We start from the raw sequence: 25,176 nt of genomic DNA on the forward strand, positions 1-25,176 counted from the left end.
CTGGCGAGGATATTTACGGGAAGGGCTCAATCGTCATCGTCGACAAGCCACCCTCCCTCCGCCGCAGCGCGCATGACCAAATCCACGCTGTTCTGCGCGTAATCCGCCATGCCCCGGCGCTTGGCTCTCGCACGCTTCGCCGCACGCTTGCCCTTTCTTCCCAGCAGGGCGTCCAGGTCCAACTCGCTCGAATTCGAGTCCGCCTCCTAAGCCTCCTCGGTGGTAGGAGCAGGTGCAGCAGCGGCGGCATCCTCAGTCTCCGCAACAACAGCAGGCACAGACGCAGGCTCGAGATCCATCTCCTCGGGCGTGGGGGCGTCCTCAATGTCAATGAGTTCCTTCTCCGCGACATAGGCGTCCTCCGCCGCCTTCTTCCTGGCAGCCTCGTCAATCGCCCTCTGCTTCTGCAGGCTGTTGTTGATGAGCGGAGTGGTGTCGTCAAAGATGCGGAGCAGCATGGCCGTCCGGTCCTCCTTGGGCAGCATGAGGTTGAGCGAGTGGATGCTCTTCCACAGCGGGAGCGCCATGCGCTCGCTGAACGCCGGGTCGGAGCCGTCGGGCTCGACGCGGAGCACGCAGCAGCCCATGCCGATGTCGCGCACGCGCTCGCCAATCTCGCCCATCTGCTCCCACTCGCCGTCGGCGATGCGGGGGAACATCTCAATCAGCAGACGGCGCAGCGTCTCCTTCTTGGTCAGGCGGACGACGCGCTGCTCGCCGACGTAGCCCTGGAGGATGGGCATGCCCTCGGATTGGATGCGCCAGCGGCAGATCTCGGCCGAGGGGGCGTCCTGCTTCATAAACATCTTTACCCCGCCGTGGATGACCTTGATGCCGCGGCCCTCGTTCTCCGTGAGGATGTCGCGCGCCAGCGCCGAGGTGTAGTAGACGGCCTTGGCGGGCTCGCCCGTGGCGTTGCGGACCATGTAGCGGTCGTCGGGGAAGCGCGACGAGATGTGGTAAAAGTCGCGAATGTTCTTGATGACCTCGTGCTTGGGGTCCAGGTACTTGAACGGCTCCTCGACACGGCCGTGGATGTTGCGGTTCGAGTTCTTGGGCTTCTCTTGTGTTGTCGTCTCGAGCTTGGCCTTCTTGGTCTCTTGGGTCTCGCCGTCAGCTGTCTCGTCTTCTCTCGGTCGCTTAACACCGTTCGTAGCATCCTGCTCCGCCTCCTCGGCCTTTTCCTCACTTTTTACTTCTTCGGTGGCCTCAGTGGTGGTCTCAGGGGCCGTCTCCGGAACCGTCTCGGGGACTGCCTCGACCGCCTCTTCGGTCTTCACGGCGTCGTCAACCTCCATGTTCGCCTCGGTGTTCTCGGTCTCAGTCGCGGGCGTGGCTTCGGCAGGTGTGGCGGCCGCAGTCGCTCCGTTTGACTTGGTGGACTCGTCGCCCTGCTTCTGATCCTCGGGGCGGATCTTGACCTCGGCCTTCTTCTGCAGAACGGTGATGAAGAAGCCTCCAGTGTCCTGCTGGTGAGCGTAGACACGCATGCAGCGCTCGAGAGGCAGGTCGGCGCAGACGCTGCTCTCCAACGGCGGGAACATGGTCTCGACGAGTCTTCCGGGAGCGACGCCCTCGGTGCTGTTCTTGGTCCACTCATCGACCTCGGCCTGAGAGCTCCACAGCCTGCCGGACTTGTCCATGATCTGCCACTTCTTCATGCCGGGGGCGCGAACGAGACCCTGCAGCTCGTTGCTGCAGTCGACGATCTCGACCTTATCCGGGCCACCAGCGCGATCGATGGCGGCCGCGACGACGGACTCGTTCTCGACGGGGTTCATACTGCAGGTGGAGTAGACGACACGGCCTCCAACCTTGAGCATGGCGAGCGCGCGCAGCAGAATTCTGACCTGGGTGACGTGAAGACCCAGCGCACTGCCAGGCTGCCAGTCCTTCCACAGGTTCATGTTCTTCCTCAAGGTACCGTCACCCGAGCACGGCACATCGGCGAGGATTCGGTCGAACTTGAGGTATCGAGGCTTCGTCGGGGTCTCGGGGTTCGCGGGGAGCCTGATCGCGGGGTACTGAGTGGCGTCGTGGTTGGTAACGAGCAGGTTAGGGGATCCGAGACGCTTGAGCTGGTGGACAAGCATGTGGCCGCGCTTGTAATCGGAGTCGTTGGCGATGAGGAGGCCGGTGGTGCGGCCAGAATCCGAGGGGTCGGCCGAGAGATCAGCCTGGCGCTCCTCCTCTGTCTCGTCGCCGAGGTCGAGGCCGTCCTCCTTGGCAAAGGCGCGCAGAACCTTTCTGACTCTCGCCTCCTCGCCCTGGTGAATCATCTCGAGAAGCTGACCGGCCTTGCTGCCGGGCGCGGCGCACATGTCCAACACGGTCATGCCGGGGCGGACGTCCATCAAGAGGGGAGGAATCATGCTGACGACCTCCTGTCTGCTGATGTTGCCGACGGTCGTCTCGGAGACGAGGAACTTCTGGAAGGCGGCAAAGGGGGGGTATTTGCGAATAATGTTCTTCGGGGTGGTCATCCACCAAGCGAGCTCGTTGGGGTACCACGTCAAGGGCTTGGGGGGCTCGACGGTGCGTCCATCAGCGTGCTGGATGTTCTGGATCTCGGGCATGTATCGGGTTTGCAGCAGCTTCTTCACGGCCAAGGCGTGGCTGAATTTCGGGTCAGTCAAGATCGCGCGAGACAAGATCTTTCTATCCTCCGTCAAATGATAAGCAGATGCCTTACCCTTTGGAGCCGCAGAAGCGGAAGCTGTTGGGCAGATCTCTGCGCAGGGCATCCCAGAAGGGGCCTTGCTCCTCCTCGGAGAGACCAAAGATAGTATTATAGTAGCGCTGGAGTCTCTCGTTCTCCTTCTTGACGGCAGGGTAGTTCTGCCACGACTCGCTGCGAGGCTGGCGACCGCGGTCACCGCCGCCCTCGGCGTTGCTGCCGCCGCGGGACTTGCCCTTCTTGCCTCCCTGATGGAATTGCTGTCAGCGCGCGAACAGGCAGTAGGAGTCAATTGAAAAGCGACCGCAAAAAACTTACTCTGAACTTGCGACCCATGGTGTGTCGCGGGAGTGGGAAAGAGAAAATTAAGTCAACGTGCGTGGAGGGGTATGGGTTGCGCACGGCGAGTGTTGTTCGAAAGAAAGGGAAATTCAGAGGTAAGAAGCGTCGCAGTCCAATCCTGTCAGCGTTGGTGGGTAGTGTCGCGCGGTGTGAAATTTTGCCGTCACCAGAAAAAGAGCAACGGAGAAAAAAAAAAAGAAAAAAAAAAGTTGGAGGTTCGAGTGGAATGCGCCAACATGCGGCCAGCCCCTCGATTGGAGATGATTGGCCTATCAGAGGATAGCTATGGGGAGCATCTAATCACCCCGCATCGCACCCCTACATCCTCAGGGTCCGCCCCGGCCCCCCGCCCGGCATGTATCCGCTGAAGCCCGCTGGAGCCCGCTGAGAAGTGTCCCGCATTCATCACCTCTCAGTGTGCATACGAGTCTTTCAAGATACAGGTAAGCACCAAAGGTACTCAACCTTCATCTAATCATCCTCCTATCTTCGGCGTCTGTTACTGCGGTAAATGCGATCGGGATTTTGACCATATCGGCTGCGGTCCATGTAAACTCAAGTAGCTCGCCTCTGCGGAATGAGGCCGCAGGCACGGCGCCGATTACTCTACTTCTGGGAGCCCAAGCTTCCTGGAGGTCTGCACCTCATAGATGCGTGACATCCGCAGGGCGTGACAGCAAAACGTAAACTGTACGCTTGTCATCGCTTTCAAGAGCCTCCGATCACCGTCGCGGAGCTCATTCCGCTTCTCCCTCACTAAACAACCAAGTAATCCTCTCCGTTGTATTAATATCTCGACTGCTATTGGATACCTGAGCTGAATGGTGGTGGGCACCGAGGCACGCATCGTCAGGGATGGGGGGCCCCAAAACGCCAGAGCGGCACAATGGACGTATAATGCGGGGTTTGCCTCGGGACCCGAGTACCGGTAGTCGGCGGAGAGCGTGGCCAACTCTTAGCAATTCCAGGCTTGATTTCCGTCTTGATAACTGCAGATTGCTGTCTCATTCTGTTAGTGACGTGGAAGTTGATCCCCCATACCTGCCAGTGGGGGTTGGGGTATCGGCAACCGAAGCTTGAGCTATCCCGCATTAAAGTCTATATGCGACCCTTTCGGATGGACATTCGCGTGGCGAGGAAATACTCATCTCTCATACTTCATCTCACTCATATAAAGCTCAAACCCACGTCCGCAATTGCCGGTACTAGTCTCTATTCATATTGAAACAACATACACATACATATGTTCTGTGAAGCGATCCCTCATTGAGAGAAGAAAACCATGGCACCATCAACCTCAGTCAGCCAGATCCCCCACGCGGACGCCTCCGCCGTCAAACACACAAACGGCAACGGCGTTCTGCCCAGCTCTACCATTGCGCCTGAAAAGAAGCCCGGGCAAGACAAGTCAAAGACCCTGGAGACCAAGGGCTTCCCCCGCCCGCAAAAGTTTGACGATCCGTACCAGCAGCGCCAGCACCTTAAGGAGCGTCTGGCCCTAGGCTTCCGCATCTTTGCAAAGAACGGCTTCGACGCCGGCGTCGCTGGCCACATCACAGTCAGAGTATGTATTCTTCCGTCTTAGAAACGATCAACATATTCTCGAACCAGCTTCGTGAATCTAAAACTAACGACGTCAAAAGGACCCCGTTGAGCCGCAAACATTCTGGCTAAACCCATTTGGCGTCCCCTGGCCACTACTCAAAGCGTCAGATCTCATCCGCGTAGATGAGAATGGCGAAGTGGTCGAGGGTGGCCCCGTCAGGCTCTTGAATACCGCCGGTTCGTTCCCTCAGAACGGCCCAACTTTATTAGTTGCCTCTCAACGAATCTAGCTGACAATGTAAACTCGTAGCATACATGATCCACCACGCAGTCCACGAAGCCCGCCCCGAGATTAACTGCGTAGCCCACTCCCACTCCCTCTACGGTCAAGCGTTCTCCGCCCTCGGCCGCAACCTCGACATCACCACCCAGGACACCTGCGCCTTCTACAACGACGTCGTCCTCTACAACTCCTTCGGCGGCATCGTCCTCGGCAAAGAGGAAGGCCTGCGCATCGCCGCCGCCCTGGGCAACAAAAAGGCCGCCATCCTGCAGAACCACGGCCTCATCACCTGCGGCAAGAGCGTCGAGAGCTGCGTCTACTGGTTCCTCAGCCTCGAGCGGTGCTGTCACCAGCAGCTTTTGGCTGATGCCGCTGCGGGAGGGAGGGGCCACGAAACGGTCAAGATTGATCAGGAAGATGCTGAGTTTACATACAAGTCCATCGGGTCCGAGGTGGCAGGGTGGTTTTCGGGGAAGCCTACTTTTGATATGATGGAGCATGAGTCTGGTGTTGCTTATAAGATGTGAGAGTGGTGGAGGTGGTGGGGTTAATGATGTATGGAAATGCCAGGCAGAATGAACAGCTTTGATATTGATTATCACTGACGGAATTTGAGAGCTTTAGCGACATGTAAGGTTTACCTGCAGCCATCGGTAGCTACCTATACAAAATGGAGTCCATACCATGTGGAATCGTGCCTCTTCAGGACTGGGTGGGGATGTAGCCTGAACGGTCTTTTGTCTGGAGCATTATATATTCCAGATTTGGTGGCTAGCCTAAGGTACGGTACATAGGACTGAACTCCACAGCCTTCGCATCAAAGAGAGATCCAGCGGTCCGTCCGTCCTGACGTGCCTCTTCACGTATTCGTTATGTACTACGTTCAGCTCAAAAAATGACGGGACAGGAGCAAGGGTGTCTAGAATGACTCCGGCTCAACAGATATGTTGTCTGCGACGGTGCAGGAACAAGGGTGTTGAGAATGACTCTTACTTCACATTGTGTCTGGGGCATACTTCAAGTCACTGGTCATTCTTTCAAACCGAATAATTCTCAACGTATTGGACATGGACAACAAGGGGCCAGTCTTGAAGGAAACCATGACAATTTACGAGAGACTACCACCTCTACGTACCTAGAAAGCCTCAGTTCCTAGAACAGGAGAGACCACATCGATCTATGACATTGTAGCCGATAGCCTGAACACCCTTGAGGACGAAACTGTGTCAAATTCCCAGCTCAGAAGGTTCGTCTTGCACTTTGAGGATGTATAGAACCAGGCCATTCCATCTGTCTGCGTCGTTTCAACCTTCCACCGGGTTGCTATAAGAGTTTCTGGTTTAGTTGCGACTTCTTGCACCGCTCTAGCCACGACAAAGGATGAGATATCCTTTCTTTTGTGTCACTGCCTGGTTTTATGAGTGTAGAAAGGGTCTAAGCTGCATCTACGAAAATCATCCAGTGATATAGCTCAAATTGGTTCTCCATTCTTTGTTAGTTTTAAATTTATCCTAACTATCCGTTATACAAAATATTGGGTATTTGTAGAGGAGGACGGGAACGGAAGTCATATGTAACTACTCTCCGTTGATACTGTGTAGGAAAATCTGGCTGCTCGCCTATAATTTGCCTCACATCAAACCAAACAGACAGGAACGGAACCTAGCACGGTCTCTTCACAACTTACAAGCTCGAGTACAGTCTTACTCCCTGGACTCAAGCCCCTAGGCACAAGCTAACCACGCTATTTGTGTCGGAGGTTCAAGTATGTAGGTGATCACATGAATCATTCAATGTATCCGATCTATATTGAGCTCACTCTCCGACTGCAGATTCGAAACACAAGTAACGGCTTCTTTCTATGTGTATGTGTACAGGATCTCCATACAGATGCCAAAAGTACACGCAGCCCGGGCACAATCTATAACATGCTGTTCTAATGCATCATATCCAACTCCCTGACTGGCTTCTCCAACCGTCTTACACATACTGAGATGCAGGAACAACCTCGGCCCCTTTTCACTTATTTTCCACCCTCAAAAAGCTCCTCCAAATCCTTCCTCTCACCACTATGATGAACCATGTCATAAAACACGCCTCTCGCTTTATACAGCTCAACCGGTCGACCCACCTCAACGACCCGTCCAGCCCCCATGACAACGACCGTATCATAATCCGCAATCGTCCGCAGGCGGTGGGCAATCGTGACCAACGTACGGTCGTCACCGCCATCATCTCCGTTAACCTCCCTCCGCAGCACAGCCTGAATGCCCCTATCCGTCTCATAGTCCATGCTTGCCGTCGCCTCATCCAGCAACATCAACCTGCTGCCCCGCACCAGCGCACGACACAGCGAGAGAACCTGGCGCTGCCCATGGGAGAAGTTCTCACCCTTGGCATTCACAACCGTCGACAGCGCCAACTTGGAAGAGTCACCGTCACGCGCGACCACTGCCGCCGCGTCGTCGTCCGCGTCGGTATCCACGTCCGAAGAAGGCTGGTACTGGAACGAAGCAATCCCTTGACACGACTCGAGCGCCCTCTCGAGCACGGGCTCGGCAATCTTGCCCGTCGGGTCGAGGTTCGTCCTCAGCGTGCCGTTGAAGAGCACGGCCTCCTGCGGGATGATCGTCAACGCCTCGCGGAGCCGGCGGCGCGGGATCTTGGTGATGTCGATGCCGTCGTAGAGGATCTGGCCCGACACGATGTGCGTGAAGCGCAGGAGCGAGAGGACGAGGGTGGATTTGCCGCTGCCCGTGCGGCCGACGATGGCGACGCGCTCGCCGGCGCGGAATTTGAGGTTGACGTCTGTGAGGATGTTGGGACCGTCTTGATCGTAGCGGATGGTGACGTTGCGGAACTCGATTTCGCCTGTTGTTGGCCAGGTTTTGGGGATGACGTGGGTTGGGGTGTCGGTGTATTCGACTTGGCCTTCTTCCGGGTAGGATTCGTCGTCCTTTTCTTCGGTGTCGAGGCCGGCGTATTCCTTGATACGTACGAACTGTTCTCTGATGTTAGCCACCGTAACTCCAGAATCACAAAGAAAGGAGCGGGAAAAGGGGATGCGCGCAACTTACACTTTGCAGCTCTACCTCGAGGTCGTTCATGCTACGGACGAGACCCAGGATCGTCTGACTCAAACCGGTGGCATTGTGCAGCGAGAAACCCACAAGACCGGCGCCCACAAGGCCGGCCTTGGACACGGCAATGATGCCCGCGCTCAAGCCGACCAAGGCCGTGATGACATCGACGCGCATCGCGACCCACCGATTGCAGTTGAAGTGCGCCTCCGCCGCCCGAGACCAGACGCGGAGCTTGTCCGCGAGGTTATCACCAAAAGTATCCGGCATCCCGGCCCGCGCACGAATAATAGGCAGGCCCGCGAGCGTATCCGCAAACTGCGAAAAGATGGGCGACTGCGAGCTCGCGACGAGACGCTTGATAGTGACGGCCGTGCGGGTGTAGATCTCGCCGACGACGAGGCCGCACGTGGACGCGACGGCGGCGGGCACGATGAAAATCGGCATGATGGAGCTGATGGCGAAGATGCGGATGACGAGCGCCAACGAGCTCTCGAGGAAGGCGCGGAGCTGCGGGCTGACGCTGAGGTCGAGCGAGGACATGTCGCTCGAGAAGCGGTTGATGATGCGGCCGACGGGCGTCTGCTTGTACCAGCTCAGGGAGACGCGCATGACGGCGCGGATGAAGTCATTGTGCAGCTTGCGGGCGGCGTGCCAGGCGCCGTTCTCGAAGACGAGGAAGACGGCGGCGTAGAGAACCGACTCGGTGACGGTGACGGCGGCGTAGACGCCCAGGTAGAAGGCGATGTCGACGGCCGTCTGCCTGTCGTAGGCGTCTACCCAGACCGAGAGCCAGAGGGTGCCGCCCATGACGGAGAGCTGGGAGAGGAGCATCAGGAACATGCAGAATACTGCGTAACCTGGGCCGCCAAAGTAGGTCATGTACTTGAAGACTTTGTTTCTAGTTGTTAGCTTTGAAGCTTTGGAGGTGGTTAGGGGGTTACACTTACACATTAAACGAGCGCTCTTCCCGCTGGCCTTCATCTCCTGAGCAACCACATCCTTCGTTCCCTTATCGACGGCGACCTTTCTGGTGTCGTTGAGCGGATCCGTCTGCGTCTCGACTTCGGTATCCGAGTTGTCGGAGACTTCAGTGCTGCTCTCGCCTTCAATATCCTTGGCGACAGCGACCGGGTGCCTGACGACACCAATATTCTGCTCAACGTGCTTGACGGCACCGTCCTCGAGAGTCAGGGCAACGTCAGCCTGAGCCGCAACCCAAGGCTGCTGCGCCACCAAGACCACGGTACGCCCTTTCAACAAATCGGAGCAGAAGCACCGCTCCCAAAGCGAGGCCGCCGTCTTGGCGTCGAGCGCCGAAAAGATGTCGTCGAGAAGCAGCAGGGGCGCCTTGGAGTACAGCGCCCTAGCCAGCGCGACGCGCGCCTTCTGACCGCCCGAGAGGGACGCGCCGTTCTCCCCGACGACGGTCTGGTCGCCGGCGTCCAGCTCCCGCAGGTCGACGGGGAGACAGCAGGCATTGACGACGGCGTCGTAGCGGACCGGCTCGGGGGGGCTGTTGAAGAGGATGTTCTCCTTGATGGTGTCGTTTTGCAGCCACGACGTCTGCGACGCGAAGGCGACGTCCTTGGGCCGCGTAATGACACCGCCCTCCTTGACCGTCTCGCCCAGGATCGCGAGCAGGAGCGTCGTCTTGCCGCTGCCGCTAACGCCCGAGACGACGTTGAGCCCGCCCTGGGCAAAGTCGATGGAGAGGTCCTTGAGCTGGAACGAGGCCGTCTTGTTGCGGCGGAAGGTGGCGTCCTGGATGCGGAGGGGTCCCTCGGGGTACTCATCGAGCGGCGTCGTGGTGGCAAAGTACCTGTCGAGGCGGCTGATGGCGATGGCGGCGCCGGTGATCTGGCGCGACATGAAGGCGACCTGGCCGACGTTGCGGCGGATCTGCTTGACGAGGTACGTCGTAGTGAAGGCCGTGGCGGCCGTCATGGGCTGCCCGCAGACGCCGACGTAGAGGGAGAACATTGTAATCATGGAGATGTAGGGCACGAGGGCGCTGATCTGGTTGAGCATGACGAACGACAGCGACACGCGCCAGAGGTCGCGCTGCTCGCTGGCGCGCGCGTCCTCGATGGTCTCTATGATGGCGTCCTCCCACGCAAAGTACTTGACGGCGCGGATGGAGGCGAGGTATTCAGAGACGAGCGAGATGCGGGCGTCCTGTGCGCGCCGAGCTTTCCGCGTCAACCGGCCCATGAGCCGCGAGATGGTGACGGACACGGGCGCGGCGAGGAGAAGGATCAGCGTGCCCACGAGGGCGGGCCAGCCGAGCATCCTGTAAAGGCCGATGACTGAGAGAATGGTGCCCACGGGCACGCCAGTCCCGGCCATGACGACGTCGCGCGCGCCAAAGATGGCCTGCACGTCAGCCGCCATGAGGTTCGCCAGGCGACCGGCCGACGTCGTAGATCGCCCGGCCTCCTCATCCTTCTTGTTCTTCTTCTTACCCTTGTCCTTGGTATTCTTGTCCCCGGCGCCATCGGGCTTGGGCGCGAAAATGTCCTCCTCGAGCTCCATGGACCCCATGGCTCGGTGGTACAGCTCCTGCGTCAGGGCGGACCGCAGACGGACGACCAGACGAGTCGACGTGAAGACGTACTGCTGGAACAGAACAGAGCGCGACAGCGGGCCGCAGAACATGAGCACCAGCCAGAGCCAAGGCTTGACGGAGGCGCCCTGGGGGTCCGCGAGGTAGCCCAGGAGGTGGTACAGGCCGTAGGGGGCGACGAGCTCCGATGCGTAGGCCGAGGAGATGTAAAAGGCCATAAGGTTGACCTCCTTGCGCAGCAGGTAAAAGAGCGTCCACGTCGTCGTGACACCCCTGGCCCTCGCCTTCTTGATCCGCGCGAGGAGCAGCAGCGGCTCGTCGTACCAGGGCAGCTGGGGCAGGTCCTCAAGGACGACCTCGCCGGTGCGGGCGCCCTTCCACATGACGGGTGTGAGCCACTCGAACGTGAGGTAGTAGTTTGCCCAGCTGCACGTCTCCTCGGGCGCGGGCCCGCGCTTCTCGTAGTCCTCGGGCATCGGCACGTCGTTTCCAAACGAGGGGGGGACCCATTCCCTGGGCGTGATGACGGAGAGGACTACGGCGGCCGCTAAGCTCGCGAGGCCGCCCTTCACCGGCGCCGCCGCGAGGGCGCACTCAGACGAGACTTCGATGCAGGGCAGAGCGGAGGAGGCGGCGAAGATGAGGAGCTCGAGACCAAGGGCGAAGTTGACCTGGTGCAGGGCGACGTGCCGCCACTCGAGATCGTTGACGAGCCGTGAGAGGCCTAGGACGAGGGCGTAGGCGGCGACGAGGGCGTTGAGCCAGGGAGTCTGTCCGCGGGCGGCCGCGAGGGCGAGGAAGGCTAGTGCGGAAGCACGAACGAGCTGGGCGAGGAGTTCCCAGGGCCATCTGATGCTAGCGGCGCGGACAGTGGTGGTTGTGGTGGTTTGAGGTGGTGATGAGGGCTTGTTGCGGCGACGGATGAGGCGTGAAGCAGTCCAGAGCGCAGAGATGACGAGGACGAGGGCTTGAGGATACCCTGAGTCGGCGGTTTGGGTCACGTCGTTGATCCAGGGTAGTTCTGCATGGCTATTTGAGGTTCGTCAGTAACGTTCCTTTTCAACGTCTAATCAGATACGTAGGAGCAATGGACGAGAGACTGGAATCCTCCACCACACGCTCTCACGCGCCCGCACAGAAGAAATGTGCAGAAAGCACTTGATGCCATAGATTCACTAGGTTTTTGAACCAAGCCCGGAGGAATAAGTCCCATAAGACCATCTGGTAGCAGTCTTTGCATCCCATATCTAAACCCGGAACGATTCCCCTTCCCATGGCCATGTAGCGGTCAAGCATTCTGTATAGTACTCACCTCTGCGCAGTCGCCAGCAAAGCCTGGGATCGCAATCGCGCCTCAGCCGCGAGCGCAAAGACTCTCTGAGGTATGAGATCCATCATCGTCAGGGGCAGCGCAGCGAGAGAGAGGTGTTGTCGACACCACAGCCTCTTCTCCGTTGGCGCTTCTCTCGATGTGGGATACTTGACTACTGCTACGAGCACCGCGTGTCATGAGCGAGAACAACGTTGAAACGAAGGATTGCAATTCGCTGGAGGATTAGTGCCCCTTCTGAGGAGTGAGGCAGTATGCAAGCCAAGACCAAGAAGGTCTACAGAAAAAGAGCGGAGGGGGTTAGAAATATATCAAAACATGTCAAGAAGGTATTCAACGTAAGAAGAACGAAAGAGAATCCCGAGACGTTGTACTCGTAAGAAAAGGTCGATAAGATACGGCGAGACAGGGGGATCCCTAGTCTTCTAGGCTGTGCACCAGCTCTAGAGCAAATGGGAAACGGTCAATGAAGGCCTTCCGCCGGGGGGGGGGGGTAACCCCAGCTAGGCAGCCAGAGCCTAGTCGGGATGCGTTCATCCTCACTGCTCAAATGTTCGTTTCGTCCATCCTTCCGGGGTTGTGTGGTTTGTGACGGGGAGGGGCCGATTGCTGAGAATGCGGGAATGATGACTGGACCGCAGGACTGGCAAAGAATGCTAGCAGCTAATCAGATGGGGGGCAGGGTCACCGGTTGCGAAAGCGGCATCCAGAGTGTTGCAATCCAACCCGACATGGGTTTTTGCATGCCGCCCTTGGATTGACACATTTATCAGGTAATGTACTGAATACCAAAGCCTAGCCCGACTGATCGTCATTGTCAGCTTAATGCCCTTCAAAAGGTTCTCTCTCCAGTGCATTGCCTCTTCACAAGGCTGCACTTTTGTAAGATGCACAAGAATCAAGTTCCCAACAACAGAGCTCTCGGACAACTTTGCCGGTCTCGGGACCGGAAAGTGGGGCCCTAAATTTGACCTCTTCCAAACGTCGGGAGCGGATGCGGAATGGGGTTGCCGGCCGAAGCAGGCAAGCCCAGGCAAGCCATCCCACTGACGCCACTCCCGTCTGTGAGGTCGAATTTGAACCAAAGTCCCAAACTTCAACGTGCCAAAGTTCCTTTACTAGATACGAAGACCAAATTACCTATGTATCCTAAAGTGGCCTTCCTGATAAGAGCGCTTACGGACTTCAATTCCCCAAAGAGAATTTCGTTCAAGACGTATTCCAAGTTTCATGCCCATGCGGTCCCAAGGATAATAATATGGGCGGGCACCCCCCCCGTCGCATCCCGCCCATCTAGTTCCCGTCCCGTGTAAGAAAGCTTGGCATTTCAAGGAACCAACCCTTCTCGACTTCACACAGGGAGGATCATGGCCAGATTATCCCACTTGCTTGAAACGAATCGTCTCGGGGCATTGTGATTCACCAGAAAGATTTATAAACGTCACCGACTGCATCGCATGAAGCCTGTCTCTGCTCTGTTTAATATGGCCTTTTTTATCAATTCATCTCGCAAAGTACATAGCAACATAATTAATCATCCTACAACATGCAATCATCAAAATGCAGCCATGGACATGAAATCACCTCCTCTCCATAGATCCCAACATCAAAACGCAGCAACATAGCAGCTGCCGCATCAAATACACCACCCCCTACACCGTTGGACCCCCCCCCCCCCCTTCTCGGGGCCCGTCAGCCTGCCTGACACCACCGGCATCTCGTCGCTCAAAACGGCAGGTCCAGGTTCCCCCCTCACCACACGTCTCATTGGATCATGACCGGCACCTTCAAGAGAAAGCTTATCGACCTTTGAGAGGAGAGGGGGGAGTCAAGACATGGCAATCATGTCATATGCATCTTTTCTTGTTTTCACTCACCAATTCTTTTTCCCGCGCCGTTTTATCCGTGTTTTTCTCTTCTCAACCACTATTGCGGGATAAACGAGATTAGGCAGCAGTCGCGATTCTGACCTTGAGTTGCTGTCCGTTCCTACCGGAGCGAGCAACATCTTTCATCAAAACCTAGGAGCCTCTCTCTTTCACTCATGGCACAAACTCAAGGTCAAGGAACTAGACGGACACGCAAGGCACTCATACGTAGAGAGGGAATCTAATTATACGCTGACAATCTTTACCCCAAAAACTAATCAAGTTCTTTCAAACATAATACACACTTGAGCCTCCTGGCCGTGGTGATCTGTCTTCGTGATATGTACTTCATGTGCGTTAGAAACGTCTTCAAACGACCCCTCTCTCCCTTCTCACGCTCCATGGTTCCCAGGCAAGGATGAGAAAGAGATAGGCAGAGAGACCGATGAACAAACGAGCACACTTCAAACACCCAGTATAAAAACGCCCCCAAAGCCAAAGCCTCAACGCACTCCCCATTGGGCTTCTTTATTTCCCACTCCCCAAAAACTTGTTTTGACGACGCCAGGCAATGCAATTAATGAGCGCCTTCCCCACCGTTTCGTCTTTCCTTCCGTTCCATTCTTTCTCTCGTTCGTGTCGAGAATCAAAACATTAAGGGAACCTCGCTGTCCAAAATAAAACATTAAAATGACGATGACAAACCCTCACGGGGTTTAGTCTGCCTTGATTGCTCTGTCCGCACAACGTCAGCTTCTTTTTCCCCATAAGAATCCGGAGAGTGAGTGAAGGGAAGAAAGCTTACCCATAAATCCTCCGAACAAACGCGTACGCGCTCAGGAACCCCACCGTCCCCGTCAGGAGACCGTACACACAACACGCCATGAAGCTGTAGCTGAAGAAGAGCATACTGCTCACGAAGCCGGTAATGTGCAGCTTGAAAAAGTAGTACCACACGCAGTACAAAAACACCCACACGGCGCTTCCACCGCCGACGGCGAACGACTGCCACCACCAGTTGTAGTTCTCGGCGCACAGCCGAACGTAAATCGTCACGACCGTCACCTCGGCAATCGTCACAATCAGAATCACCGACACCACGGCCAGGAACCCAAACACGTAGTAGTAGCCGCTCTTGTCCTGCCAGACGGACTGGAACACGAACAGCAGCTCAATAAAAATGACCGCAAAGGGAATCAGCCCCGCGAGCAGGACAGACTGCCACGACTTGATGTACCACGCCTGCCGGGGCACCTGGCGCGGCGCGACGCTCGTCTTGGTCGGGTGCTCCCATTTGGCGCTGCGGACGAAGCCGAACCAGGAGCCGGCGTAGACGAGGGGCACCTGGATGCAGAGCCAGAGGAAGATGATGGCGACGAGAGTGCCAAAGGGGATTGCCGTGCTTGAAGCCTGTGCCCAGACGAATAGGTTAAGGATAAAGACGATGCCAAAGAGGAGGCCGGGGAAGAGGACGGCGGTGACGAGCGCGTTCTTGCGGAAGTCCTGGCCGTCGAACGTCTTGTAGACGCGCGCTGAGAAGTAGCCCGAGAAGAGGCCAGCGAAGACGAAGAGGCCGACGCCGACACTGATGAAGCCGCCGCGGAAGCTAGGGTTAAGGACGCCGAGGGCGCTTAGCAGAACGAGACCAACCGCCATGAAGAGCAGCTGCATGCCGGAGCCGACGAGCGGGGCCAGCAGGTAGCCGTGCCGGGGCGTCCGGAAGACGTCGGCGTGCAGCAGCTTCCAGCCCGTAACATCCTCGAGTGCCTCTTCGTCAGACGACACGTCGGCGTCGTTTTCAGCGTCAATTCCGGCTCCCTGATCGAGCAGTCCGCCGGTCTTCTCAGAAAGTCGGGGGGATTTGTTGCCGGCCGTCTTCTTGCGCTTCAGCTTTGGCTTGCCGTCCTCGAGGGGCACCTCCTTGTAGCCCTTGATATCGGAGCGGATCGTTCTCGCGAGAATCATCAGGACGATGCCCGTGAGCAGACCGCAGATAATGAGCGAGTTGACAATGGCCAGCCAGTGAATCTTTTGGCCCTCCTCCTGATTGACAAAGTACAGATCCCAGCGGCGCGACCACTCGACGTTGTTGTCCTCGCGGAAGTAGACGGAATAGGTATAGGGCACGGTCAGCTTGGCACCGTCGTCGGCGAGGTCTTCGTCATCGTCGGTAGCGGGGTGGTATGAGGAGGAATCGAGGTTCTGCTGCTGCTTTGGCGTCTCGGAGGACTTATTCGGGGCGAGGTAGAGCTCGAAATTCTGGTCAATATTCTGCAAATCCGCGGGGCACCCGTTCTCGTCGCGCTTGTTATTGGGTCCGATGCTCTTGGGGTACACCTCGAAGCCGACGACGACTTTACCGCCGCGCTCGCCCGCCTTCCCGGGGGCTCTGCGCCAACGGATGACAATGGTGTGGTGGTTGTTGAGGAAGTAGCGCGGCTTGCCGCTGCTGGCCGAGTAATCCGTGAAGCCGAGCTTGAAGCCGGCGGCGTAGTACTTGCGGCTCTTGTCGACGGTTACGAAGCTCGTGGCACCGGGGAGGTTATCGACGATCCATTCGGTGACGTAGCCATCGTGTACCATGTCCTTTGCGCGGCGCATGTCCTTGCGGCTCATCTCGCGGTTGCACAGCAAGTTGCACGGCTTGTCCTGTCCGACGACCAGGTCAATGTCGGACGTCTTGATCCTGTCGCCGCGGAGGACCTCGCCGAGGTTCAGGGGGATGCTTTGTCCGCTAAGCAGTCCCGTGCCGGGCTTGCGCTGGCCCGTCGGCGGGCACACGAAGGGGAGGTCGTAGTAGGCATACTGCAGCTGAGTGTTGTCGGAGTAGACCTTGTTCACGAGTAAGGGTACCTGCTCGCCGTCCTTATAGCTCTTAATCGACCAGCCTATAGTTTAATATCAAGGTATAGTCAGCGGGCAATTGCTCGAGCGAGAGAGAGGTGTTTGAGATCATGAGCTGGGGGCTTCTTTCTGAGGGCGGCGAACCTGGAATGTAGAATGCGTCGGCTGGTGCGGCAAGCAACAGGGAGACGAGGCACCCCAAGCCGGCCTTGAGCACCTGTCGCATTGTAATTAGGTTCGGTATTTGCGAGTTCGTCGTCGTTGTCGAATTAAATCCGCATAGACCGTCTCGGCGAAGTTTGTGTAAGTGGTAAAAGAGGTGACCCGATAAGATGGGCGACCTGTCCTCTGCGGTGGTGGTTGTGGTTTAATCGGGGTACCTTTCCGGCTTGGAGGGAATTGAAGGACAATTGAGGATAAAATTAGGCCAAGTCAGGAACGCAATCAAGGTAAGACGAGTCCGGTCGCGTTCAGGTTCAGTCGAGGGTCCGTGGCTGCACGGTGTCTCTCTCCGCGCCACGCCGCCGCCGCAAATGGGTGGGAGGGCGGAATCCAAGAAAACTGGATCGGACTGGGCTGCGCAGATGTGCCGGCCCCAAAGGATCGCAAGAGGAGGAAATTCGGGGTGGTAGAAGGTGAGGTGAGGTAAGCTGAGGCGGAAACGAGTGGAATCGGTACCAAGTACCCAGGAAAGAAGTCTAAAGGTAAATTGTCAAGTATCAAACTTCGAAATCTAGAACTCTCCCGTCTTGTTGAGAAATGACGCAAGTGAGCCCGCCGTCGGCCGTTATCGTTTTTGTTTCGAAACGGGGTCCAACCTTGGAAGAGTGGGTGAGGATGGAAGGGCGAGTTGAGGTGTTGTTGTTGGAAGTAGGCAGGTTGAGTGATGGGAGACAATGTATGCAGCACGGGGGGGAGAGGCACAAGAGGAATACAAAGACACACCCTCCAGATGGAAGGGGGGGAGGGGAGGAGAGGGGATGAAGAGGCAATTGGAAGAAAGCTAGGACGTTGACGGGATGCAGCTGGCGGATGGAGGACGGGACGGAATCGGCGGGAAATAAGAACAGTTCACAAGGGGGGAGGAGATGGACAGAGCATGGGAATGGGAATGGAAATGGGAGATTCACTGGGATTGCATGGCATGAGCACATGGGCTGCGAGCATGGGGATGGATGGTCGGGATGGGGGGATCGATGATGGGCGCACGGTTCAAGACCACTTTACATGTAGGAGCCCACTGAGAGGTGAAGCATCGATCAGAGAAAGGCCCGGAATAATTCATAAATTGCTTGTAATCATTCAACCTCAATCTGAGATGCCGTCTCCCAGCGTAGCATCGCGGTCGTCGAGTGCCATCCATCCCTCGCTGTAGTCCCCATCCGGCATCTTTGGGGGGAGGGGGGGGAGCCTCTCTTCCCCTCTCTTCTCTTTCACAGATGGTACTCGCCTTGCCTTACATTGGATATCAGTAGCTTTGTACTTCTAATGTAAAGTAAGGCAAGGTAGGCACGCTTCCCTACGCGCTTCAGTTCCTATCTCGCGCCTGCCAAGACCAACATGTCTCTCAATGAGAAGCGCAAGACATGAGCGGGAAGGCTTGTCGCAATTCACCCATACTCATCCGTATGCGTACCTTGAAATTCCTTTCCCAGACTCTTTGCCCAATCCCATGAACGCAAGCGGTAGTACAGACATTTCTGCAGGTAGATACCTATGTACATACGGATAGGTTGCTCACGGTTCACCCCCCCAAGACCCTCCAAAGAGCAGGCGAGAAGTGCGCCCCAACCCCTATATCTGCCGCCACCCGCTGTCCCGCCGCACCAATCAACATCTGCTGTTGGGGAAGCTAAATCCAACCGACACGAGGGGGGTTCACTCTTTGGGGCAGGTCGCAGCCAAAGATGAAAGGGGTGTCCGCGTCGTCACGTGTAGTTCCATTGTGATTTGTGCATTGCTTGTATTTTACAGAATAGGATATCCTGCTAGAAAAAATGATTCTCACGCAAGAAGAGGGAGGAATGGTTGGTTATTCGTGCACAGCTTACCTCACCTCGATACTTGCGCCTGAGCCTCATCCTCAGCTTTGCAAGCCCTCGACGACTCGCGAGTCACCGCACTAGAAACGATGCCATGTGGAAACGGACGATCGATCTTATTTAGTGTGGGCAGTTTACGCGGCTCCCGCTCCCTTTAGTCAAGTTACTATCAATAGAAACAAACGAACAAACCACTTCTGTGACCTGCCTCGTAGACGATCGCTCCCTCTCTCGAACAAACAGCATCGGGAGAGTGGGCTGTTGGACAGTGACAGGCCGAGTGTTAAGAACGCCCAGATAACGTCATCTTTCTCCATTCCCAATGTCACGGGGGGGAATTCGCATACATGGATAGTGATGCAGTTTGCTTGGTGTTATTGTGCTAATGCCAGCTTATGCCGGATAATCAAACCCCCACATTTCCTCACCCCCAAATCCCCCTCATTTGCCCAGTGACCCTCCAGTCCGAGCTTCTTGGGAAAATCATGCTGAGCGTCCGGGGCAAAAGAAACAGGGAAAAAGCGGGATAGCAGCAAAAACTCCACCGCAATCTCAATACTGGAAGCAATAGGGGAAAATGGAAGCAATTCAATGGGCCTAGAACTTTCTGGGTGTCCGGCACGGCATGGCGGCACCTTTATCCCGTTTTCGTCTCCACCGAGCACCTGCTTCCGGCCAGGTGTACCAGGCTCCTCCGGTCCGGGCCCCTTCACTTCCGCCCCATCATCCCGTCCCGTCCCCTTCTCTTGGCATTCCGGTTGGAGACGGGTTCGGCCTCTGATTATGGATCGTACGGTCTGTGTCAAACATGCCGTGTGGGGTAGGTATTATTCGGATATAAGTGATATGAGTAAAACCAGGACCTCGGCGCTGAGGTGTTGTCAACCTCCTAATTGATTTTATTGGTCTTCTAGGGGTGATTCGCGCCCTTTTGTTTGGAAGAATACAAGCTTCTTCCTCCATAAATCAGTGCCATAAAGTACGTGCTAGGCAGGCCTCATCAGGTCGTAAAAAACAAGTTCCAAAGGAGCCCAGATCTGAGTGATTTTGTCATATTATTACTAAGTATTGATGTGTTTATCCAATTTGCCTCTTGCTCTTTGGGTATCTTCAATTCCAACAGACAAAGTTTTCAAATGCATAACGAAAAAACTCCAAATCAAGGCGTCCCGAATTTTAGTATCCAAGACTCCGGTAGCCCACCAGCTCGATTCTCTACTGGTATCATCGCCATCGAAACAAGGGAATAAAGGAAATTGCTGAAAGGAATATCGTGCTCAAAACCCCCCATAAGTCGTAATTCGTCAATGCAAGGAAACAAGGACTTAAGCTGCAAGAATCTCAAGCAGCGGAGACCTCGCCTCGCCTTGCAGACAAATCGCCGTAGCTAGGCAGCACGGAAGTACCCTGGAATTCGGGTGCGGGTTGCTGCAACAATCTCGGCTGGAGGAAAGCGTCCGCTTCCGCCTCCTCTTGCTGTGCCATCACGGCTTCGAAGGTGGGAAGGCCCGTGTCAAGCGAATCGAGCTGCATGGGCGGCTCGAGGGCGACTTGCAGAGGGATGTTCAAGTTGATCTTGGAATCGCCAACGACGATGGTCAACTGCAGCGTGTAGGTGCGGGAGATTAGGCAGGCGTGGAAGGTCGGGATAAAGGTCTTTCGGGCTGTGGGCAGCTTGAAAGGAATCTGGAGAGCGGCCTTGTGAAAGATGGGAGAGGAGCGATCCTTGCTCGAGCGGCGGCTGTTGCTCTGACGCTGGCTGTCCGAGTCGGAGGGGCTGCCTTCACGCATGCCATCGCTGGAGTATCCGGAATCACGGCGGGCGGTGGAGGCCAGTTGCTGGCGCCAAGCAACCTTGTCAACCGATGTGGAGAAGAGGGAAACTGAGGTTTGGTATGCGAGCTGCTGGGTCATGGCATATGCCTCTTGGCTGTTCCCCATATTGGGGAGCGACGACATGGGCGTTGCGCCATACCAGGTCTGAGCTTGGATCTTGGCCGAGACGGTGCTGACCTTGGGAGGCAGGATATCGGCAGAGGTAGGCTCAAAGTTGAGGTTGACCAAGACTGAGCCCTCGGAGGCTCCGCGGCCGTCGGCAGTCAGGTAGACGGCACCAGGCTGAGCGGTTGCGGCTGTGACAGTGCCCTGCTTGGAGGAAAAGATGTTCTTGCGAATGGTCTTTGTCTTGTTGAGGGCGTAGTTCTTGTCCTGCTTGGTGATGTTCAGAGGCGGGTCCTCGGGGGATCGAGGGAGGACTTTGATGTGGTGGGTGTCCTCCATGACCTTGATCGGCTTTCCGCCGAGTTCGTCCTGTCGCACAACGCGGGCCTTGATGACATACTGGACCTGGGCCATGTCGGGGGCCATGTCATCCCTCTCCCAGCCGCCCATGGTCGGGGGCAGACGCATGTGGTAGTCTTGGATGTAATCGTACTGAGCCTTGTGAGTGCAAGCACTCATCGTCAGTTGGTGGGGAATGACAAAGTTGAAGGGAATGGTGTAAGCCCTGCCGGCCTCGAAAATCCGGGGTACGGGGTAGGCGGAAGCGGGAATGGGCATCTCGAGCTTCAGAAAGGTGTGAGAAGAAAGCTGAGGAATCTGAACGGCGTCAAGGCGAGTCCTCGAGATGCCGATCAGGATGATCTGAACAAAATCGAATCGGCTGTCATGGCTGGGCGTGATTGTGACCTCTCCAGAAATGGGGTTACCCGAGGTGTAGACCTTGGAGCTGTAGTGGTCGTTGATCTTGACCTCGATGCTCTGCTTCCTGGTGGAAGCAGGCTGTCGAGCAAAGGAGATGACCGAGCTCATGTCACTGTGGCTCGACATTTTGGCTGATTGATGGTAGATGGAGCTGGTTGGGCGTGACGATGACGATGATGGGAATGTCCCCGAGGTGGGGTGCGTAGCTTATATGTATGTAGACGAAGGCTTGAGTGAAGATCCCCCAGGTATTAGATGGGAACCAGATGGAGTCTTGTAAGTGACGATATGGTAATGAAACCAAGATGAAAGCCTGTGAGTGGTACGGAGAAATATAGACATTTCCATGACAAAAGGGTGGGCGAGGCGTGTCTCTTTAAGGTCGGGTCAATGTCAAGGATGGGAAGGGAGTAGATGGATGGGCAGGAGTGCAATGCAGCGTGATTGTTTGACTCGACTCGACTCGACTCGACTTGAGCAGATCCATGGCAGCAAACGCCAGGGCCGGAAACAACCTGGAAACCCTCCACCGTCGACGTCTTCCTCGCACTTGCAAAGGGCGGGCTCCTCATCCTCAGCCTGCGTGATGGAGGGAGGTGGGAAACGTACCGGTACCTGGCCAAGGTACATGAGGTACTCGGATGAGGTACCGACATTTGGAGAGTGGGTGGGTGGTGGGTGGCAGGCAGGTCCCCGAGCGAGAGACTTGCGGTTGCACGGGCAGTGGCCGAGACGGGAACTTGAACTGCCTGCCCTGCTGTTGACCGGTTGTTCAGTGTGTTCAGCGTGCAAAGGAAGGTGAAAAGTGGGACAGCAGACAGCAGAAAGACAAAATCTGAAGGATGGGGTCCACTAGAATGGTGGATGGCATAGCGGATGACTGGCGCTCCCAAAGGCGAGCTTGGGTGCTTGGTCTCGACAAGTGACGCCCTTCCTGTCGAGCTTACCTTATACAATTATGCGCTAGAGACATCCCCAGCGCTGTAGGGCATGCTCCGACTTCCATTCCCTCTGTAAGGTAAGGTAGGTAGGTAGACTGAGTAACTGTACGGAGTAGCCCACCGGTTGTTGGACGCAACTAGGTGGAGACTCCGAGACTCCGACCCTCAAAACGTCGCCAGCTGCGATAGAACGGCGTGAAAGGCGTGAATGGCAGCTATGACTCCGTCTGCTGCTCCGCAACTTCTCTGGGCCATCCAGGTTTCTTGTCACAGGTTTCCCATTACCGAATTAGCTAAGGTACCTTGGTATTGAATACCTGTTGAAGATATTTTACCTAAGCTCATTAGAGGTTTCTCGACATCAAAGTCCATTGTTGCACAGAGAAGGATTCAACTGCAACAGATCCTGATTTCCAATGCTCCAAATGATGCCATGTAGACCATGCAAGACGAGACGCATCCAACCCCAGACTCACAAGTTAAGGTACATTAAACAGCAATGCCTCTATTGTCTCTCCCTGCCGTTTCAAAATTAAAGGCTGCTTAGAATTCTTTGAGATTGGTAATCCATGGTTGGGAATCTCAGATTCAACTTTGCTAGCGTGTCGCACTTGCTCGCCAAAAGAGTCATCATGTCAACTTGGACGTCGTGGAAAGGCGCAGGACCCGCTTTAAAATGACGAGAACCGACCAAGACCCTTTGACTGGACCTTCCTCCACCACCACACGGCGCCGATGATCGGCAGGTGCTCCTTACCTTCCTTTGGCAAGAACGAGACAGCAATTCCCGGCTGGTGCTAACCTCCTGATGCTTGCTGAGGCGGTAAGGCATGGAAAGCACCTCAATAGCGTCTGAATCAAGGGAAACTTTCATCTTCCCGGCCGATGCTTCTGACATGCATCTCCACCCACTCGGATTCCCGACCATCGCCAACGGAACCCGGCTCAAGCCTCTGGTACAGTCAGTCTGCTGACATGACGGATCAATTTGGACCCTGATGACTGTGACGCCAGCGCCAGCCAACTAGTGAAAGCTCAAGTCTCTCGCCGATCCCATACTCGAATAGAAAATGGGCAACCTCTGCGCAAAACCAGCGTAAACAACACGCAGCCCGCCCAGGCACTTGGCTGCAACCTTGGCCGAGAACCTGTCGTGCTTCCGGTACTCTCATGCATTCTCAGACCACCGACATGGCTCGACACGCCCTACTGCCGTCACGCTGTCGTCCGACACCAAAAGACAGTCAGCCGAATCTCCCAGCGCCCTACCGGATGACATTGACGCAAAAGACAAAGACAGCACTAGCACCTGTTCACAACAATATTTACTTGCAATGTCGCGGACCTCTGCTCTCGGAGCTCAATCGGAGCCGTGCCAGACTCCAGCCGTTGCCATCTCCAGACTGGGGAATGGGGAATCAGAATAGAGCTAAGAGAGCCGCCCCCGCGACACCACGCAAGAAGCAACTCAAACCGAGGGTGATGCGGGCACGCGGGGAGCAATCATGGGATTCAAGATCCGCGACCCCAGCAATCTGCCAACGGCTGCAGCGAGCCAACGTCCAAAATGTCACATTATTATCTGCCTCCCTGCGGCCTGCCACTCCCTTCAACACCAAGTTGTGATAAGACGCACGAGACAGCAGGAGTACCACGGCCGGGCAGCCAGTGGCATACTTTTCAGCCTGCTGCCGAGGAGAAGTCTTGTTAGGTTCACTGTTCTTCAATGATCGACCCCAATCGCGTCGCCAGTCCGACACCGCTGTCCCAATCAGTAGCTTGAATTCGTTCCATCACCCTCCACGACGACTGCAGGCAAGGGTGGGAAATTTCCTTCCCGAGCACTTCACTTCGTCATCGCTGCAATACGCAGTCACACGCACCAGGCGTATTTTCAAGCATAGGAGCAGGTGTGTCGTTGGTTGAAAAATTACAAGCCCGTCGAATAAACAAGGGCAGCCTGGGTAAACCGACACAGGGTACAAGCACACGACAGGTACAGCAAGTATCGCAAGTACCTCTACCTCGATTCAATCGTTTTCACCCTCAAACATACGCGAGGTGGATATCGCAATCCAACGGACAAACGACGTGGATGAGAAGAAAAAAACTAATTCAGATACAAAGTTCGCAAAAACACACGACAACCGGCTGGGCTTTACGTACACGGAATCGATGTCTAATGAGATCCATCCAGGGGCGCGGCGCTTTGCCTTTAGGTGCCTGGCGGCTGTTGCTGGCATTACACGAGATCCATGCCATCGGGTCCCCTTGACGTACACGGTTGAAAGTGGACTCCCGCGGCGGAGGCACATCGGCCACCCGGTTCGGCCTCCCGTTAGCGGTCGATGCCCTCTGTTAAGCCGGTGGATCCCCCGGTGGACTGGGGCCCTGGAGGTTGCCATGATCCATCCGAAGGGTGCGCTTATGGGGGCGTGCCTCGCGAGTTCTTAACGTTAGGGGACGCCGAAAGTAATGAGATCCATCAGAGCTACGACCATGACCATCGTGAAGTGAAAATTTTACACTCGATCCCACGCCTTCAAAGTTGCAAAGGTCTCGAATGGCCACTCGCGGCCTCGCCAAGGTAGTGGCCGCATGGACCATTGGATGGCTCACACACCATGGAACATGCAAAAGAACAAACAGAGGGAAGCCATTACTATCACATCACGAATGGTCGGGTACCGCAGGAGAGAACCCGAAGAGTACAGCTGGCCACGTTGCGGCCTACCAGGAGCGCAATTGGATGTCAAGTAACAACAGCCGCACGACGATGGTGAGCTTATGACTGATGAGATCCATCGAGGTGATGACGCTAGAATGTATGGAACGTCTGAATGGAAGGCTGGAACGAGCCAAGTACGTCAGGCCAAGGCACGGGAGCAAGCGGATCTTGAAAAGTTGAGACAAGACAAACTTGAGGCTCCATCGCGGAACAGAATGGGGCTCTTC

The 25,176-nt window shown here is 56.0% G+C and overlaps 8 protein-coding genes across 8 annotated transcripts; 2 read left to right on the plus strand and 6 right to left on the minus strand.

Annotated features, from left to right (window-relative positions):
- Window positions 1–206: 206 nt before the first annotated feature.
- Window positions 207–3,013, minus strand: CCOS01_09657 (NOL1/NOP2/sun family protein; the record flags this gene model as incomplete). Its single annotated transcript, XM_060457814.1, has 3 exons — window positions 207–2,616; window positions 2,693–2,925; window positions 2,996–3,013. The coding sequence occupies 3 exons, from the start codon at window positions 3,011–3,013 to the stop codon at window positions 207–209; spliced, it is 2,661 nt and encodes an 886-aa protein (XP_060310979.1).
- A 1,288-nt stretch (window positions 3,014–4,301) lies between these two features.
- On the plus strand, window positions 4,302–5,374 carry CCOS01_09658 (class II Aldolase and Adducin domain-containing protein; the record flags this gene model as incomplete). The annotated part of the gene is made up of 3 exons (XM_060457815.1): window positions 4,302–4,583; window positions 4,663–4,801; window positions 4,875–5,374. 3 exons carry the CDS (start codon window positions 4,302–4,304, stop codon window positions 5,372–5,374), a joined length of 921 nt encoding a protein of 306 aa, XP_060310980.1.
- A 1,496-nt stretch (window positions 5,375–6,870) lies between these two features.
- On the minus strand, window positions 6,871–11,891 carry CCOS01_09659 (ABC transporter; the record flags this gene model as incomplete). Its single annotated transcript, XM_060457816.1, has 4 exons — window positions 6,871–7,848; window positions 7,925–8,820; window positions 8,878–11,522; window positions 11,806–11,891. 4 exons carry the CDS (start codon window positions 11,889–11,891, stop codon window positions 6,871–6,873), a joined length of 4,605 nt encoding a protein of 1,534 aa, XP_060310981.1.
- A 2,169-nt stretch (window positions 11,892–14,060) lies between these two features.
- CCOS01_09660 (uncharacterized protein) lies at window positions 14,061–14,210 on the minus strand (the record flags this gene model as incomplete). Its single annotated transcript, XM_060457817.1, has 1 exon — window positions 14,061–14,210. One exon carries the CDS (start codon window positions 14,208–14,210, stop codon window positions 14,061–14,063), a length of 150 nt encoding a protein of 49 aa, XP_060310982.1.
- Window positions 14,211–14,407: 197 nt separating this feature from the next.
- Window positions 14,408–16,761, minus strand: CCOS01_09661 (endomembrane protein 70; the record flags this gene model as incomplete). Its single annotated transcript, XM_060457818.1, has 3 exons — window positions 14,408–14,426; window positions 14,497–16,579; window positions 16,680–16,761. 3 exons carry the CDS (start codon window positions 16,759–16,761, stop codon window positions 14,408–14,410), a joined length of 2,184 nt encoding a protein of 727 aa, XP_060310983.1.
- Window positions 16,762–19,918: 3,157 nt separating this feature from the next.
- CCOS01_09662 (arrestin) lies at window positions 19,919–21,406 on the minus strand (the record flags this gene model as incomplete). Its single annotated transcript, XM_060457819.1, has 1 exon — window positions 19,919–21,406. One exon carries the CDS (start codon window positions 21,404–21,406, stop codon window positions 19,919–19,921), a length of 1,488 nt encoding a protein of 495 aa, XP_060310984.1.
- Window positions 21,407–21,531: 125 nt separating this feature from the next.
- CCOS01_09663 (uncharacterized protein) lies at window positions 21,532–22,149 on the minus strand (the record flags this gene model as incomplete). The annotated part of the gene is made up of 1 exon (XM_060457820.1): window positions 21,532–22,149. A coding segment is annotated over one exon (618 nt), but the record flags the coding sequence as incomplete, so codon positions are not given.
- A 2,247-nt stretch (window positions 22,150–24,396) lies between these two features.
- Window positions 24,397–24,675, plus strand: CCOS01_09664 (uncharacterized protein; the record flags this gene model as incomplete). The annotated part of the gene is made up of 1 exon (XM_060457821.1): window positions 24,397–24,675. One exon carries the CDS (start codon window positions 24,397–24,399, stop codon window positions 24,673–24,675), a length of 279 nt encoding a protein of 92 aa, XP_060310986.1.
- Window positions 24,676–25,176: the final 501 nt, after the last annotated feature.

This window comes from Colletotrichum costaricense, assembly GCF_030867565.1.
Source record: "Colletotrichum costaricense strain IMI 309622 chromosome Unknown Scaffold_10.1, whole genome shotgun sequence".
Taxonomy (NCBI): Eukaryota; Fungi; Ascomycota; class Sordariomycetes; order Glomerellales; family Glomerellaceae; genus Colletotrichum; species Colletotrichum costaricense.